The 20,228-nt window shown below is 34.0% G+C and overlaps 1 protein-coding gene across 7 annotated transcripts in view; it reads left to right on the top strand.

The window, feature by feature from the left end:
• Positions 1–20,228, top strand: part of EYA3 (EYA transcriptional coactivator and phosphatase 3) — a 110,303-nt gene that overhangs the window by 3,432 nt on the left and 86,643 nt on the right. The window contains exons 2-3 of one of the 7 annotated variants that reach the window (XM_081308409.1): positions 10,189–10,319; positions 10,620–10,808. The exons of 3 other annotated variants lie outside the window; for them this stretch is intronic. In XM_081308409.1, coding sequence (XP_081164535.1) covers positions 10,724–10,808 — 85 coding nt within the window. In that variant the 5' untranslated portion in view covers positions 10,189–10,319; positions 10,620–10,723. Of the gene's footprint in view, positions 1–10,188; positions 10,320–10,619; positions 10,809–10,929; positions 11,175–18,591; positions 18,639–20,228 lie in introns of those variants that run through there. 3 more of the 7 variants (XM_081308415.1, XM_081308414.1, XM_081308417.1) reach the window with 3 other exon arrangements.

Here is a 20,228-nt window from a genome sequence, read left to right on the forward strand (position 1 = left end):
TCTGCTGCCCTCCTATGATGTGTTTTAAGGAAGATACAGCTTTAAATATTTAAAAAACAAAATATACCTCCAACATGTCCTTACCATTTGTACCTTGCTGTATTGTGGTTTTTGTGATCTGCCTAAGCTGCTTCATGACTTCATCCTCTTTTGAAAGATTTTTGTGTACTACATATAACTAGAGGATATTTTAGTTCATGCATGATTTAAATGGAAGAAGAGCTCAAATAGAAATATATATATTTTAAAATATTAGGAACAGTTTCTTCTTGCGATATGTCATCTAATTGGTTTATACCAAAGAGTTGAATTGTTATATTTATAGTAAAGTAGAAAATAAAATAAGTGGACTTTATCTTTGATTAAAATACAAGTGCATGCTCCTATATAGTATGTATGGCTCAAATTATTCTATTGTTAGGTATGCTTTGCTGTCAGAAAACAATAAATAATGGAACATATCATCATCTTGATTTTTTTAAGTCCCATCAACTAAGTCCTAAGATAGCTACCTATTAAAAGTAGAATTAAGATATTTTCTGTTATTCATGGTAAATTAAAAAAAACATAAAACAGGACTTCATTTGTCTTTACTGTTTTCCCCTTTTGACTAGGCAAAAACATTTTGAATCAGAAAAGGAAATGTATAGTTTAAGCAATACTGACTTATTGTGAATAAGTTAACAGATCAGTCCAAGGCAGTCAACATTTAAAATCTTAAAGATCTTACTACAAACTAAGTGCACACCTGTGATTCCAGCGGCTCTGGAGGCTGAGACAGGAGGATTGCGAGTTCAAAGCCAGCTTCAGCAAAAGCAAGGTACTAAGCAACTCAGTGAGACCCTGTCTCTAAATAAAATACAAAATAGGGCTGGGGATGTGGCTCAGTGGTCCTTGAGTTCAGTCCTCAGTACCAAAAAAAAAAAAAAAAAAAGATCTTACTACAGGTAGTGTTGGATGCACTTTTAAGCTTGGTTATTAATGTTTGTACCAGCTAGGTCTAGGTTTTTTTTTCCTCCCTAGAAAATAATTATCAATAACTATTGTATCTTTGCAATACTTATTATTATTATTTATTTTTTTAGTGATGAACACAACATCTTTATTTATTTATTTATGTGTAGTGCTGAGGATTGAACCCAGTGCCTTACCTGTACGAGGCAAGCGCTCCACCACTGAGCCACAACCCCAGCCCTGCAATACATTTTTTAAAATGTTTTTTAGATGTTGATGGACACAGTATCTTTATTTTCTTTATTTATTTTTATTTGGTGCTAAGGATCGAACCCAGTGCTTCACGCGTGTTAGGCAAGCACTCTACCCCTGAGCTACAACCCCAGCCCTGCAATACATTTTTTTTCAGTAAAATATAATTTGTATATTGTCAATTACAATATACATATTTAGGCTAGGTTTGTATGAACTAGATGACATTCTATAGGACTGACAATTATATTTGAATCATTATTTTTTTAATTGAGATAGAATCTCACAATGTTGCCCAGACTAGTCCTGAACTCTTGAACTGAAATGATCCTTCCACCTCAGCCTTCTAAGTAGGAGGAACTACAGAGTTTGCTACCACACCCACCTTGCATTTAAATTCTTAATTTGTTCATATTGTTCATTTCAGAATTAAATATAAGAACATAATACTTAATTACAATTAAAGTAAAATCCTAGCCGGATGCTGTGGCACATACCTGTAATCCCAGCAACTCAGGAGATTAAGGCAGGAGGATCACAGGTTCAAGGCCAGCCTCAGCAATTTAAGACCTAAGCAACTTAGTAAGACCCTGTCTCAAAAAATAAAAAGGGCTGGGGATGAGGCTCAGCGGTAGAGCACTTGCCTGGCATGTGTGAGGCACTGGGTTCAGTTCTCAGCACCACATATAAATAAATAAAATAAAGGTCTATCAACAACTAAAAAATTTTTTTTTTTTTTTTTAAAAAGGGCTGGGGATATTGCTCAGTGTTTTTTTTTTTTTCTTTTTTGCTCCTGGTGCCTAAAAAGCAAATATAATCCTAAATATATATATATTTTTTAAGCGCGAGGACCAGAGAAAAAGTATCACTTCTTTATAGTGATGTTGGCATGTAATTTTTAAGTTAGATATTATAATTTTCTGTTGCTTTGAAAGTAGTGATTTCTCATCATTTGTGGGTTTTAAGGTTTTTGTGTGAATCTTCATCATAGCTAAGTATAAAATCATGTTCTTTCCTTATAGGTACAATTAAATAATTTTCATTTGGGAAACTTTTTTACAACTGAACTGTAAAAATCAAGAGTGGTAAAAAAGTAAAAGAAACTATTTTTGGTTTACCTATTTTAACTCTGTGTGTGTGTGTGTGTATGTGTGTGTGTGTTAGTTATTGGGATCAACTGGCATTGCCCATTTGAGCTAGTGCCTACTCCTCCCCAGCCCTATGTATTAACTCTTTTAATTCTTACTCCTATGAAGTAAGTACTATTTTTATTATCCTCAATTTACATATGAAGAAACTAAGACACAGAGGTTATATAACTTGCCCCAAAATAACAATTTAGATTTGAATTTGAATTTAGTCTTTCTGATATTTTTTTATACAAAGGTTTACTACTTCAGTTACTTCTTTATAGGTTAAGGTTTAAAGAAAATCAAATTTCTCTGAAACACAAAATAATATTCCTTTTGGTTGGGAACCTTAGAGGAAGGTTTTACGTCATCTTTTTATTAGTGGTGACTTAAGACAAATTGTAAACCTTTACTACATGTATTTTTCTGATTTCAAAAAACATATATTAGAAAGCAAACTGATCAAATCCCTCCCCCTCTTAATATTGTTATCTTATGGAAATTGCTTTGGAGTTTCTTGGAGAAATGGTAGTGTTCTTTTGTTTTTATTTTTTGCTTCTGGGGATTGAATCCAGGGGTATTTCACAACCACAGAACCACATCCCAGCCCTTTTTATTTTTTATTTTCAGTCAGGTCTCACTAACTTGCTTATTAGGACCTCGCTAAATTGCTGAGACTGGCAGTCCTCCTGCCTCAGCTTCCTGAGTTGTTGGGACCTTATACAGTGAAAAGGCAGTGTTTTTAATAAAATGCTCCCTTAAAGTTTTCATACGTGTGTGTGTGTGTGTGTGTGTGTGTGTGCGCGCACATATATTTGTTTTTACTGTCTTTGATCTGCAGAATATTAAATATATAGTAGTCTTTAAATGCTAAAGTCTTAACGTTCTCTCAAATGAATTTAACAACTTTTGAGTATGATAACAGAAGGCTGAAACTGAAATTTCTGACTTACCTTTGGTCTCATTTCCAGGTTTGAAAATTTGTGCAAAATTTAATCACACCATCTTTTTGGTCTACCATGTCCTAAATACAGTAATATGTAGTAATATATTTAATTAGTGTAATAGTGTTTTTATTTTTACTTTAGGAAAAAGAAAACTTTTGCAATTGTGTACAATGAATCCAAATGCATTCTGCTGTCATATATACCTAATTAGAATAAATAAGTAAATTTTTAGTAGAGGGGGTAGAGAGAGAGAAAAGGGGAGGGGAGGGGAGGGGAGGGGAGGGGAGATAGTAGAGAATAGGATAGACAGCAGAATACATCAGACACTAGAATGGCAATATGTAAATCAATGGAAGTGTAACTGATGTGATACAGCAATCTGTATACAGGGTAAAAATGGGAGTTCATAACCCACTTGAATCAAACTGTGAAATATGATATATTAAGAACTATGTAATGTTTTGAACGACCAACAATAAAAAAAATAAGTAAATTTTTAAAAAGAAAACCAAACTTTTCCAAAACCAGGTCCTCATTAAACTAAAAAATGCAAATAACCCCCATTTAGAGCTTAATAATATTGTATTATTGTTTTGTGCCTTTATTATTTCAAATGAAAACATTTCAATTGCTATCTGGGGGAAGAAGATGATTTTATATTAGTCTTGTACTCAGAATACATTATTTTTCAGAATATTTTGAAGAGTTGAGAATCATGGAATCTGGTTAACAGAAAAATTATAATTCTAGTAAGAAGTAACACTTGATTAGAAATACTACTTATTTTAATTCTTATTTGTTAACTTCTCTTATTAATTCAGATATTAATTAAATGCACATTTTTTTTAAATAGTAGCTTTTGTCTTGACTTTTTCCTCCTTGGCTTTTATTATGAAAAGTGAAAAAAGTAAGCTTTGCTGTGGTGACTTACTTGTTGGGATTTAGATGTCCTTTACCTTTGCCTAAACATTCAACTTTTTGCTCAAATAAATTTTCTTTTTTATAAGAGGGTTTGATGATATTTTGTCTTTTAAATTCTTAATAGATTTCTTTCATCTGAAATTTAATAATGTAGCAATTACTGAGTTTAGGAAAATTGGTTGGTTGTTGTGGTCAGTACTTTTAGAATGATTAGCTCTTAGGTGGATTATACTTTATGCTTTAGTTTCCATACTACTTAAAGAAGATTTAGGTCAGCTTCATCTGTTACTTTCCTCCCCCTTTCAAAATAAGAGTGATATTTAACACAGTGATATTAACGTTTTCTGACTAGATTGATGATATAAATTTGATAATCTGACTTTGCCGACAGCATGATCTAAAAATACGTGTGTACGAATTTTTGTCTTGGAATATGTCAGACTTTAGAGAACAATTTAGGATAAGAAAGAACATAAGGGGTTCCATCCTCAGCACCACATAAAAATAAATGAATAAAATAAAGGTATAAAAAAAGAAATGATACATAAATGTCTTATATTATAAAACACCCTAGTAATCATTGTGTTGGTTCCTTACTGAATTTTTCTTTTTTACATTTAAAGATGTCAAATTTAGGGAACATTTGTGATAATGTAAAGCAGAAAATTTCAAATCTGCTTTTTCTTGGTCTTCCTTGGCTATATGTTAGGTAGCAGTGATGAGATAATACTGACAGATTAAGTGTTCTTGGTAGTGAGAACTAGAGCTTGGCAGAGAATAGCCATGTCTCATATTTGGTGGCCATTAAATAGATGAATTGAAAGTATTTGCTTTATCTCATTTCCATATCGCTTTTTAGGGGTGGGTGTATATGTGTGTGTGTGTGTGTGTGTGTGTGTGTGTGTGTGTATTTGATCAAACCCAGGGCCTCATACAAGTTAGGCAAGTTCTCTACCACTGAGCTACACCCTTGCCCTCCTGTTAGTATATTTTTAGTGTAGGTAACTTACATTAAGTGAAATTTTTTTGTTTTTAGGACTAAATCTTGAACTATTGATTCATACACAGATGTTTTCCCTTTTGTTCTCTTTCAGAGGCTTTCTTCAAATAAAACTATAATTTATAGAACCACCAAACCTTTGTGTTTAGTTTGAAGTGGTATTTTCCTACTTTTTTTTGACAGGTCAGTTTTTTGTTTTTGGTAAAGTGACTTAAAGTTTTTTTGACCATGGCTTACTATAAGATGCATTTTTACATTGTTAGTATTCATACTCACATATGTACATATTAGTATTTAAAATTGAAACAAGTTTTGTGAAACCATATTTATTTTTACTACTGATGATACATTATAATATGTATATATGTATTTTTGTTTGTTTTGAGTACTAGGGATCAAAACTCAGGCTTATGCACCCTAGACAAGCGCTCTACTACTGAGGTATACCTCAAGTTCCTAATATTTTTTATTGTATTTTGTCATATTTTATTTCATTTAAAACCAACTGCTGGTCTTCATTCACTAAGTTGCTATGATAATTTAATAATGTGGTATACCAGCATTTCTAGTGACTGCTAGTTTTTTTTCCCAACATTGTCTTTTGGGAATTGAAATGCTTGATTTGCTAGTTTGTGTTGTTTGTTTGCTTGTTTTCTTTCCTGAAATGTACTTTGATTCTGATTCTGTAAAGGTTTTTTTTTTTTTTTTGTACTGGGGAATGAGCCTAGGGGTGCTTAATCACTGAGCCACAACCCCAGGTGCGCGCCCTCCCCGCCCCCTTTTTTAAAAATCTTTTACTTTGAGACAGGGTTTCACTGAGTTGCTTAGGGACTCACTAAGTTGTCCGTAAAGCTTTTAGCCTAAAAAATTGTAAACAATTGAGAGAAAGAGGTATTATTATCCTGATACTGTTCCTGTCATCACTTTACCAGATCTAGGCACATAAAAACTGGTAATCTAAAATTATGAGTTTGAAAATATTCAATCTTATACCAAGCTTCTGTCATTAGAATCCTTTGCTAGTTTCCATCTAACAGTCAATATTTAGGCCCATTCAGTTGCTTTTCACAAATCTTGCTTCTGTTTTTGGCATCTAGTCAAGCAGTTATAAAGCTGCTTTATTCTACTTTTCTCCTGGCTCCACCAAAGGTTTTGTAAACCAAGAAAAGAGGAATGACATTGGAGTGAAACAGTTTGTGTTTGTGGTCAGGCTAAAGTAACATTATTGAGGTTTGTGATGATAGACTGCATTTATTTATTGTCTCAGTTCATTTCTTGAAATCAGAGGGACAAAGAGATAGCAATAGCTATCCTAGTCTGTCCTAGCCATTAGAGTGAGACAGGGTCAGTAGGCATACTCTACTATTTTTACCAGTACCACCTCTTAACACTTAATGAGTGCTTACTATGTGCCAGGCACTACTTAAAACACTTTACTTGTATTAACTCATACTCACTTGGGAGATCAGAGAGAAGAGAATGAATAAAGAAAACTTGCCTTCTTTTCAGTATTTTCTCATTACCTGGCTGTTGGTGACTCTAGCATGGCATATCACACATTTTCAGCTCATTTGGCTTTTAAAATCAATAATGTTGTCTGTGCTGTTTCATTATGAGGCAAGTTATGGTTTGAATGTTGAGGCTTTGAAGCTACCCTGCCTGAGCTTGAATCCCAGGTTGGTCACTTACTTTACTAAATATGTATAACCTTGGGCAAATTAATCTTTCTACCTCAGTTTTCTCATCTGTAAAATGGTGATGATACTAAATAGTATCTATCTTACAGATATTTTGAAAGGATTAAAATAGTGTTATGTGAGAAGTACTTAGAACAGTGCCTGGCCCATTAAAAAAGCATTCTATAAATGTTAGCTATTAATAGTATTGACTCACAGTTGGATCTCCTGAGACTGTGATTGTGATGAGTTCTGTGTATTTGCTGAATAACAGGATGTGATTGACATTTAATGATAAGCCCAGGAGTTTGAAAACATATTTTCTTTAGGACCTGGTTGGAAAGTTCTTATGTAGAGTTTTGGAATCAAAGCCAAGTGACAGAAGTTATCAGGCGTACAGGCCCAATTTATTTATTTTCTCATAGGAATATCTTGTTATTTGGACCTTATCCTTGATAGTTCTAATATTTTGCCATTTGGAAAAAATCTGATAGGAACTAGTTAATGGATTGATTTTCACTGAAGACCAGATTTCTTTTCTGTTTAGCCTATGTTTTTCTGTAGCTGTGACCAATAGACCTAGCAAGAACAATTTTAGTGTAGAAAAAGTTTATTTAGTGCTCTCCATTTCAGGGGTCTCAGTTTGTAAATGGCCACCTCCACTGCTTTGGGCCCAAGGTGAAGCAGAACATCACCGCAGAAGAGTGTAGAAGAGGAAAGTGGCTCAGGACGTGGTTACCATGAAGCAAAGACAAAACTCTGCTCAATAAGGACAAAATATATACCCCAAAGGCACACCTCCAGGGACCCACCTCCTCCAGCTTCACACTACCTGCCTATAGTTATCACCCAGTTAATCCTTATCAGGGTATTAATACACCAATTAGGTTAAGACTCTCATAACCCAATCATTTCACCTCTAAACTTCTTGTATTGTCTTATATTTGAGCTTTTAGGGGATACCTAATATCTAAACCAAAACACACATCATGCTTATTATGTGTCTTGCACTACTTTAAGAGTTTTATAGATATTAACTTATGCAGTCTTTATAACAAGTTATGAGAAAGGCACTATTACTATTCACATTTTACCAGTGAAGTAAGTGAGGCCTAAGAAATTTAAATAACTAGTCTTAAGATCTTATACCAGGGATGGGATTGTAGCTCAGTGGTAGAGTGCTTGCCTAGCATGTGTGAGGCACTAGGTTCAATCCTCAGCAACACATACAAAATAAAAAATAAATAAAATGAAGGTAATGTTTCAAAAAACACATTTGATTAAAAAGAAGAAGAAGATCCTATACCATTCATTAATAGCAGAGCTAGTATGGACCTAAGTGGTCTGGCGCCCAGAGGTTTTTTTTTTTTAATATTTATTTTTTAGTTGTAGTTGGACACATTATCTTCATTTCACTTATTTATTTATTTATTTAATGTGGTGCTGAGGATCGAACCCAGGGTCCCGCATATGCGAAGTGAGCACTCTACCGAAGTGAGCACTCTACCGCTGAGCCAAAATCCCAGCCCACTCCCAGAGTTTATGCTCTAAAAATTCCTTATGCTTGCTGCCTAGATGAATTTTGTTGAAAAAGGTAAAATAATGAGTTGATAGTACTGAAACTATGAATGATAGCTTTTTTATTTTATAGGTTTTTCAAAGAAATAAGTTTAGAGAAGTATAACATTAGTAAGAGAACTGAACCTAGATTTGTGGTTCTTTTGACAGCTAAAAATTATATAATTTCAAAAGACTTAGTTTTACCATTAGTATAGTACATAGTAAATATTCAGATGTTCTTCAATTTCAAATAGGATTGACATGTAGGTAAGATAAATAGATATATAGAATGTGAGAAAATAGATGAAATGTGGTACTTTTTTTCTGTATAATTGGAAGCAACACATTTCTAAGATATTTATGTTGGAGTATATCTCATGTGTCAGGCTACAACATCCACATAAAAAATAATGTGATCCTATTAAAAATGTTCACAGATTAAAGGATGAAGATACAAAGTTTCTGAGTTCTGTGGAGTCTGGGATGTGAGGGTAATCTGGCTGCAACATCTATCACCCCATTGATCACCAGGGTTGATTTGGCTGATGTGGCTGGCTAGGAGGGTATTCCCTTCCTCTGTCACCTCTCCATGTGCCTTCCTTTCAAAGCTGGGCACTGGGTCAAAGAGTATGGCCTTCCCCAATAGAGGAGAACCATTCTTTGGTTGTGGGGGTTATGAGTAGCTGTGCCCCCCTGCTAGAATCTCCAAATAAGATCTCAAGTTTTTGAGTTCTGTGGAGTCTGGATCTTTAAACATTAGAGGAATTCTAATGTTCTGTGACTGACAAATGACTAAAAACTGAAGGGAAGTCTGAGGAGTGCTGGAAGGAATGTAGTAGAAGAACTGTTGAGCTATTACTAAGATCACTTTGTAACAGAAAATTAAGATTAACCAGTTCCTTCTCAATATTTTTTAAAAATATTTTTTAGACATAGGTGGACACAATATTTTTATTTTTTAAAATTTATTTTTATGTGGTGCCGAGGATTGAACCCAGTGCCTCATGCATGCAAAGCAAGTGCTCTACCATTGAGCTACAACCTTAGCCCTTTCTCAGTATTTTTTTTTTTTTTACTATGGTTTTGGAATATTTTCCTGTGAAGCACATCTCTCTATTTTATTATTGAAAACTTGTGATGGAAAGTTTGTATTATTATTATTTTGGTACTACAGATTAAACCCAGGGCCACCTTCCCACTGAGCTTCATCCCCAGTTCTTTTTATTTTTTATTCTGAAACAGAGTCCCTCTGTATTGGTGAGGCTGGCCTTGAGCTTATGAGCCTCCTGCCTCAGCTTCCCAAGAAACTGGGGTTACAGGTATGCAACACTGCTGGCAAAATTTTGTGTTAATTTTTATTAAGGATATTTTTATTACTTCAAAGGATGATTTTCTAAGAAGTAATGTTAAAAATTATAAAAATAGTTCTATTCCTGATAAAATATCTTTCTTATTAAGATTTTGGTATAGTCTATATATATAACTTTCTCAGTATGTTCTGATGTATTCTGTTAAGTGTAAAGTTACTATAAATATCTCTACAGCTGACAATACCGTGACATGTTAGTCAGTCATGCTTCCCAAATAAAGTAGCCAGAAGAATTCACCAACTTTACCACAGTCAGTTGGCTGGCCTGTTTATTTATGGAGGGAGCAGACCAGCATGGTAATGGCTTAAAGTCATCAGTCAAAAGTACATCAGGGCATCTGCAGTGTAGGTAATGGGGTTTTTTTTTTTTTGGCCACAGACATGTGTTTTATGCTGTTGGAAGCCTTGTAGAAGCTGGAAACCTCTCTTAGGATCACTATAAAGGGAACCTTGAAGGGAGGCCAGCCGTATATAGATTGCCTGGATGTTTGTGTCTGCTTCTGCATGACTATGAGTACTAAGGATTTTGAGTAGGTATGTTAACTATTTAAAAAAAAAAAAAAAAATATATATATATATATATATATATTAGTCATAGCTGAGCAAAATACCTTTATTTTATTTATTATTTTTTATGTGGTGCTGAGGATTGAACCCAGCACCTCACACGCGCTGGGTGAGTGCTCTACCACTGAGCCACAACCCCAGCTCTGTATGTTAACTTTTAAAAGATGACAAAAGATGTCAAATCAAGAAAGATTGGCTTCAACTGATGAGATTTAAATGTTTTGTTTTTTTTTTGAAAAATAGGAAACAGATTGGATTGATGGAGAAACTAGGTGAAGAATTCACAGCAGAAAGTTTATGTAGAAGTTTCAGAAATGTACCAGACTCCAAGTAGACAAATATGAAGAATGGAAGAGTATCTAGAGAATTCATCAGTTTCCTGGCCCTTGCTCTCAGTGTTGAGCATCTGTTTGTCCCTGGATAAAGCCCAGGGTAATGCTTTTCAGACACATTGAACAATTTGCCTAGGGAAGGCATATATTTCCTTAAAGTCTATTCTTCACATATCATTCAGCCTATGTAAATCAGATCATTTCATTCTCTTGCTTGACAGCTCATGCCTGGTAAAAACTAGCCAATGGAAGGAACAGAATAAATTTGGAGCTTCTTTAAAGCTCCTTTCCTCAAGAATGTCATTATTTTATGAATCTGCTGGTTTCTTCAAAGACTTCATTCACAAGACCAACTATATTTGACCTGACTTGAAGGTCACCCAATATAAACAGCCTCCCCATCCCCTCCAAATGTTCCCTGAAAACAATTAAAAGCAAGTGTTTAATATCTCTAGTGCCTGTGATGGTGAGTAACAGTTGGGCAAACAACAGGCTAATTCAAAAACCTGAAAGGAAAAGCTGGGGAATGAGATTACCTTAAGGGAATTTTGTAAGACTGTTAGATTTCTGGGAATCTAGAAGACTGTTCATATGTGTGGGGCTGTATATATGCTTAAAAAAGACCAAAGAAGGCCCTAAGCTGTCAATTGTGGTTGATCTTGAGGTTCTATGCAAGCAGCAAGTGAAGGCTAACACAGTTAGAAACTGTTTGACTATGTTAAAGGTGTGCCCTAACATATGTTAGGAGCCAATCAGTACAGACTGGGAGACTTACTGGTTCCAGCCACCCTAAGGAAATCTCTTAGGTAACCACTAACTAATGGTAGAGACTTCAATGACTACATATGACAAAGAACCCAAACTTTCTATAATTAGTTCAGATTACTAAAAGAAAGAAACAATAAGCTGTAACAACAACAAATACTGGATAGAAGGAGAATCTGATTTCTTGAGTTGTCCACATTATATTATTTATGCCTGGTCTTCAGAAGAGTTTTATTTTATAAGACCTGCAAAGAAACAATAAAACATGTGCCCATATTTAGGAAATAAAGCAATAATAGAAACTGTCCCTGAGAAAGCCCAGTTATTGGACTTAACTAGGCAAAGACTTTAACTAAAGGAAACCATATCTAAAGAACTAAAGGACACTATGAGAACTATATTAGTTTGCCCTGTCACACAGACTGGGTGACTTAAATAACAAATTTATTATCTCACAGTTCTGAAGTCTAGAAATGTAAGTTTTTCTATTTTTTAAGTGATTATCAATATCTGCTTTAGGTGTAATTGTTTCTAAATGATTGTTGTATAGGTCTCTAATAATTTAAAGTGGTAGAATTGTTCTGTCACTACAGTCACATTTAAAATAATAAGAATTTATAAAATTTGACCTTATTTAAGTCATCTGTCTAATGGAAAACTCTTCTGTTATGATGATATCAGGTAATATAGTTTACATTTTAAATCTCTTTAGTCATAAATAAACTGTTGATCCAAGTTTGTTTATAATTTTATTAGCCAGTGTTTCAAATCTCTGTACTCATAAATAAACTGTTGACCCAACCATTTATAATTTTGTTAGCCAACATGTCAGATCTCTGTACTTAAAAACTGTTGGTCCAGCTGTGTTTATAATTTTATTTGTTTGTATTATAGTCATTTTTTTTGTACTGGAGATTAAACCCAGGGGTGCTTAACCACTGAGCCATATCCCGTGTCCCAGCCCTTTTTATTTTTTATTTTGAGACAGAGTCTCACTAAGCTGCTCAGAGCCTCACTAAATTGCTGAGGCTGGCTTGTGTGTGAACCTCCTGCTTCAGCCTCCCGAGCTGCTAGTGCCACCATGCCTGGCCTTTCATAGAATTTTATCAATTTCATATGTGATTTTTTTTTAAATTTCATTATTTTTCATATGTGATTTTCTTCCTAAAAATTTAATTCATTTTAATTTTTGAGGTATAACTTACATACAGAAAATTCTTCTTTAAGCATACATATGTGAGTTTCAAAAATGCTTATAATTGTGTAACTGCCGCCACAATGAAGATACAGAATAGTTATATCATCCCCCCAAATTTCCCTTTTGCATCTTTGTAGCCTACTCTTCCTCTATCCCTAGCACCTGGCAACCACTGATCTATTTTATATTCCTGTAATAATATCATATAAAGAATGTCATATAAATGGAATTTAAAACATGTAGGCTTGAGTCTGGCTTTTTCTGCTTAGCATAATGTATCTAAATTGTTCTGTAAATTGTGTTGCAGTAGTCCATTGTATGGCTATACTACAGATTGTTTATTTATTTACCAGTTTGAAGGATATTTGAATTATTTCCAAATTTTGGCATACACACACACACACACACACACATACACACACAAAAGCCACTGAAACACACTGAAATGATTTCCTTTCACTTAGGTAGATACCTCTGAGTGGGATTACTGGGTTTTACGGTAAAAGTATGTTTACCTTTATAAGGAACTGCCAAACTGTTTTCCATAATTGTTGCTCTGTACCATTTTACATTCCTATCAGCAGAGTACAATTTCTAATTGTACATTGTTCCAGATGTACAGAGTTCTCATTGCTCTACATCCTTGACAGCACTTGGTCTGTTTTATTTTAGCCATTCTATTAGGTTTGTTAGTAGCATCTTTAAATAAGTTTTTTATTTTGGAAAAGTTTTAGATTTTCACAGATCTTTCAGAGATAGAAATTTTACCCTTCATTTATTCCCATCAAATTTACCTCTTGTTAGCATCTGACTTAAACATGGCACGTTTGTCAATAAACATTGATACATTACTATTTAGTAGACTCCAGACTTTATTCAGATTTCACTACTTTTTCCGTAGTGCCCTTTTACTATTCCAGAATCCAGTTCAGGATACCACTTTGCATTTAGTGTAATTTTTCTATCTCACAGTGCTTTGAATATCATGTACTTTTTTTTTTGAGACAGAGTCTCACTAAATGCTTGGAGTGTCATTAAATTGCTGAGGCTGGCCTTGAGCTTTCATTCTCCTGTCTCAGCTTCTCCAGTTCTGCTTATGGCTATACTTTTCTTTTGATGAATGAACTTGTATCATTCTTTTTGGGTTGCATTGAGGAGATTCCAGAGTTTGGGATTGCTAGCCTCTAGATTGGATCCTCTTATTTAGGCAACCAAAAAACAGTAGAAAGAACCTCTGGGAAAATTGCCTCAATTAGGAGCTTTTTTTTTTTTTCCCCAAGAAAATTAGTAAATCCCTAAATATTACCCTTCACATTTACTTTGCTTTTGTTGATGAAATTAGCTAATGCTTTATGTTTTCATTGTTTTGATATGTACATTTTGGTGTTAAGTTAAATAGTATATTCAACACTGACATGAATTTTTGACACATAGTGACCAAAAATAATTATTATTTCTTTCAGAATACATCTTTATAACTTGGCATAATATGCTATGGATTCTATTTCACTGTTTTTCTTCTGGCTCAATATAGTCTATGGATATTTTGTTTAGAAAGAATTTTAGGGCTTTATTCAAGACAGACAAAAAAGAAACATAGTTCCAAAGAAAAAAATACATGAGAAAAAAAAAGTCATCTGTTGTAGAAAAGTCATAGTTTTCTAATGACAAGAATTCTGATTATTTAGTACCATCCTTTGATTTCTTTGTTTGTTTATTTTTGTGGTCTTGAGGATTGAATCCAGGGCCTAGCATATGCTGGGCAAATGCTCTATCACTGAGCTACATCCCCACTCATTTTTAAATTTTATTTTGAGGTGGAGCTTGCTAAATTGCCCAGGCTGGCCTCGAACTTGTGATCCTTCTGCCTCAGCTTCTGGAGTAGCTGGGATCACAAGCATATTTATCAATAGATAATTTGTGTGTGTAATGGGGGTTGGAAACACGGGATTGAACTCGGGGGCATTTTACATTTACATTCCAGGCCTTTTTATTTTTTTTTTATTTTGAGACAAGATCTTGCTAAGTTGCTGAGGGTTTCACTGAATTTCTGAGTCTGGCCTTGAATTTACAATCATCTTGCCTCAACCTTCTGAGTCACTAGGATTACAAGCCAGCTTTTATCAATATTCTTAGTACAGTGCATAGCAGTGTTACAGAATTAACAAATGTTTAGTAATTGCTTTTGTGGAGAATGGCAAGGTGACTAATATGAAAGTTACGTAAAACTCAAAACAAAATATGAACTTCAAGTTAGAAAAATACAGTCTTTAATCTTGTACCATAGTTTGCCTAAGATTGGTGGTTAAGAGCAACCAGAAAAGGGTACTCGTGTATCTTTGAGATTTAACTCTAGCAGTAAATTTATTTCACAAAACATATCAAAATATATATATATATATATATCGATATTAAGTGCTGTCTTATAAGTAGTGGTTCTTGAATTTGTTCTTAAGACATTGAAAATATCTGTAAGACTTTTCAAGATCCATGAAGAACCCATAACTGCCAAGTATTACTATTACTTGAGTATTTCTTCTACTGCTTAAATTTGGGTTTGACCCAGAATGAAAGCAGGAGAATGCTAACTTTGGAGTGATTTTACAGTTCTATTAGAGAGGCAAATTGGAAAGTTTTTGGTCGTTTTATGTTCATCCCATTTTTCTTAATGTTTGGAAGCTCCTTTTTAACTGTATGTACACTCATGTTCTCTTTTCTTTACATATTTTTCTTCATTTCCCACCTTTGTTTGCAGCTTGTGTATTTCATTCAATGGCCAGAAGATGGCCAACAATCCCAGGCAAAGAGGTAATAGCAAAAAACAAACCAAAAATACAAATGTTTTCGATAAATGTGTTAATTCCCTGTGTCTGCTATAACAAATTACCAAGCTTGGACATGCCTCCCAACCCCCCATACTGGGGATTGAACCCAGGGGTGCTCTACTACTGAGCTACATCCCCAGCCCTTTTTTGAGACAGGGTCTTGCTAATTTGCTGAGGCTGGTCTGGAATTTGCCATCCTCCTGCTTCAATCTCCTGAGTCACTGGGCCATATTTGGAGGCTTTAAACAACAGAAATGAATTCTCTCAAAGTTGGGAAGGCTAGAAGTCTGAGGTGCTAGCAGGGTGACACTCCCTTCAGAGGCTGTAGGGGAAATTGTTCCTTTTCTCTAGCAGCTTCTGGAAGAGACTGCTTGCCATTTCTTGATGGTTATCACTCTAGTCTGTTCATCTATACATGCCTTTTCTTCTCTGTGTATTATATTTATATCCTTTCCTTTATAAGGTCACTTGTAATGGCATTTAGGACCTACCTAGATAATCCAGAATAATCTTGTCTCGAAATCCTTAATTATATCTGCAAAGACACTTTTCCAAAATAAGGTACCATTCACCTCTCTGGACATTAGAATGTGGACCATCTTTGGCCGGAAATATATTTGTGATAGCTATGTGTATGTGTTTGGGGAAGAAGATTTTCCCTCTGTCCTCTTGCCTTTCTTCTCCTCTCTTCCTTCTCTTGCTGCATTCTCTTTCTTGTTTAATTTAAAAACTTTAGCCAATTAAAAGGGAGAAATGTATGGGCTTTTAACCCAGAGTAAGTAGTTTGTATGATCCCTTGTTATTATTCATGTGACATTAAAATTTCATTTGAGGGGCTGGGGATATAGCTCAGTTGGTAGAGTGCTTGCCTTGCATGTACAAGGCCTTGGGTTCAATCCCCAGCACCACACACACACACAAAAAAAAATTCATTTGAAATATTTTATTCTTTGCTTATATTTGAAGGGAACTTTTAGTTAACACAGACTTCAACATGATATTACTTGAATTAGTTTTAACATTGTAAAGAATCAAAGTTATAACTTAGGCATCCCTGATGAAAATGGGAAAAGTGAAGATTTGAGTTTTTGTGCCTCTAAATATTTTGAAGGCTTTTGTTTGTTTGCTTGTTTTTGGTCCTGGGGATTGAGCACATATCTTCAGGCCTTTTTTTAAAAAAAATTTGAGACAAGGTCTCACTAAATTGCTGAGGCTGGCCTTGAACTTTCGATCTTCCCGTTTCAGCCTCCAGAGTTTTGGGATTACATATGCATGTGCCACTATGCCAGGTTTATATTGAACTGATTCTGAGTAAATACTTACAGAAATGAAGAGCCTTTTGAATGCCTGCTGTGTGCTATTAGATACAAAAAAAACTAAAGGGGTCTGTCTTTGTTATTGTGAAATTTAAGATAAGGATTTTGCAGGAATCCTGGTCCAAGTTAAAATGAAGTATTTTAACGGAATTGTAAACTGCCCGATTTACAAGTCATAAATAGGGGTCATAAGAGGAATAGTTTTGAAGAACTCATTAATTACTAATTAATAATGAAGTAGGGATTTCTCACCAGTAGCAGGTTTTAGTGGGTTGGGAGAGATTTTGTTTTTGTGAAAACATGATGCCTGTTTTTGCCTAGAAATTGTATAATAATTTATTTTCATATAATTTGTAGTTAAAATTAATTTACTAGCAGTAAATAAAAATCTGTACATAATAAATGAAGGATTTATGATTGTAAAGAGAAATGAAACTTTTTTTTGCTAGACACCTCGGGAATTTATAAATAATATAAAAAGTATCTCATTTTTGGATTTTTAGGAGGTCCTTCAAGTGCCAACTTACATATTGGAAAAGAAGTTTCATGTTTATAAATTTAAAACATTTTAAAACTTTACAGATTTGTTATACCCTAAGATCAAAGAAATGTAACATAGAATAGAGATTTAGTGAAAGAAAAGGAATAAGCAGCCTACTGTAATAATATTAGGAATATAATTTTCAAAAAGGAGGGCCATTTGCTCAATTCTGTATAAAGGGGGGAAAGAGCTTCAGACAAGGGAGCTCAGAATCTTAGGATCTGCCATTGATTCTGATGCTTAACAGGTTCTGAGCTAGTGTCTTCATCTCTTGGATTTAATTTCCTCAACTCTAAAATAATGATGACCACCAACAATCTACAATACTATGAGTAACCTTGTAGCATGTTATGTATTTTCTTATGTTTGCAAGAGAAAATTTTGTCTAGAATGGTGAAATCAAATGTGAGCTCTCTTCAAATAGCAAATTCTTTAACTTTTGGAAGTTCAATATTTTAGCTCAGAATCATAAAGTGAAGCAACCCTGGGTTTGTGTACTGTGTTTAAGTAACTTGATTTCTTATGAAAGAAATAAAAGGAAGAAAATCATATGAATCTTCCTGCCTGTATTATTGTCATGAGTTTCTTTTAATATTTTTGAGGATACAGGAGCATCATTGCTCTTTAAGTTGTTATTCCTCAAAGTTGAAATTTTTTCATGAGGAAAAAGTTCAGATAAGATTTCAGAATTTATTTTCAATTTTAGCTTAATGTCTTGAACACTCTTGTTAGAAGCATTTTTAACATGTTCTTAAACAATTTTCTACATAAACATTTGAATATACAATTTTAGGTGCTTTTGGATTTTTTTTTTTTTTTAAAGAGAGAGTGAGTGAGAGAATATTTTTTTTTAATATTTATTTTTTAGTTCTCTGCGGACACAACATCTTTGTTGGTATGTGGTGCTGAGGATCGAACCCGGGCCACATGCATGCCAGGCGAGCGCACTACCGCTTGAGCCACATCCTCAGCCCTGCTTTTGGATTTTTAACAAGTTATATGTAAGCTATTGTTAAAATAATGTCAAAACTTATGTTTTCACCTTCTAAATAAGCTTATATTGAAATAAGTTAGTTTTAAATATAAAATATTCAATTGAATTATAGTATAATTAAACCATTTAATACATGTTTGTTGTTTTTTAATTTTCCATTTTGGTGAACAACAAACTTACACTGTTTTATTTTGCTTGAGAAAGGATCTTGCTGTGTTACCTAGGTTGGCCTCAAACAGCTGGGCTCAAGTGATTCTTCTGCCTCAGCCTCCTGAGTAGCTGTGACTACAGGTGTGTACCATTATGACCAGCTATATTACTTTTAAAAACAGATTTGGCTTTTTTCCCCCTTATGTGTAATTCTTGGGAAAATGTCTAAGCATGATTACTTAGATTAGCAATAATAACAAGTTTTATGACCTTTTGTACTATTATCTGGGGAACAATCTGAAGATACCCGTGATTTTTAAAGCTGTGTCTATGTTTTATCTTCTTATAGCTTATAACGTTAGATTTTGTTGTTAGGTTTATTTTTGGTAGTTTGATAGGTACAAAGTAGTATTTTTAAAATACTACAATTTTTATAATCAATCCAATGTTCTTTAACTCATAAATGAATAAACAAATTGAGGCCTGGCATGGTGGTGCTCACCTATAATCCTGCTACTTGGGATGCTGAAGCAGGAGCATCTTAAGTTCAAGGCAAGCATGGGCAACAGAGTGAGACCCTGTTTTAAAATAAAAATAAAAAGGGATGGGGATGTAGCTCAGTGGAATACCCATCCATCTCACATACACACACACACACACAAAATGGGTTAATCCCCAGTACCACAAAACAAAAAGCAAACTAGGATACATCCATACAATGGAATTCTACTCAACAGTAAAAAGAATGGACTATTGAACCATCGAATGACATGAATAAATCTGAAAAGCACTATGCTTAGAAGAAAGAGTCCGGACACAAAAGGCTGCATATGTACTGTATGTTTCCATTTTTAAGACATATGGCAAAGCAAATCTACAGGAACCAAAGTCAGATTAGGAACTAGGGCTGGAGAATGGAACTGATTGCAAAGGAACTTGAAGGAATTTGCTAGGGGGATGAAAATATATTTTAATTTGTCAAACTTCATTGAGGTATATTCTTTAAAAGTGAATTTTGGAGTCTGGGGTTGTGGCTCAGTGGTAGAGCGTTTGCCTCACACATGTGTTTGAATTTCAGCACTGTATATATAAGTGAAGGTCTATCAATAACTAAAAAAAATTACATATTTTTAAATTTAAAAAAAGGTGAATTTGGGGGGCTGTGGATATGGCTCAGAGTGTGTGCCCAGTGTGCACAAAGCCCTATGTTCAATTCTTAGCATTACCCCTCCCACACACACCAAAGTGAATTTTGCTGTATGTAAATTATACCTCAATAAAAATGTCTTTAAAAGGTTGAAAAAAATTTAAAAATACTACACTTCATATTTCTTCACTTGGTAGTGAGGTTCTTTTTTTTAAGTGCTGAGTGGATTTTTTAGGTTATTTAAACTACCTTTTTGTATCCTTTGATAGGTTTCTGTGTTCATTGTTTGATAGATAACCAGCAAAAGTTGACTTGTTTTGGTTTATTTTATAGATATTAAGCTTTGTTTATGGTAATTATTGTAGACATTGCTTGCATTTGTTATTCTCAATCTTTTACTTGTTTTTTTCATGGCATGAATTCATTGTACATAATTGGATTAATCATAGTATGTGATGTGGGTATGTTTTCTCCATATTGATATTTAGTCTTTCTGACAGTATTTTTAAAATATCAGTTTTTCTCCATTTATTTCCTATTTCAAGTACTTTCTAAAATTTATCCTGGACTTGACTTTTCTAATG

The sequence above is a fragment of the Spermophilus citellus genome, assembly GCF_964194105.1.
Source record: "Spermophilus citellus genome assembly, chromosome: 9".
Classification (NCBI taxonomy): Eukaryota; Metazoa; Chordata; class Mammalia; order Rodentia; family Sciuridae; genus Spermophilus; species Spermophilus citellus.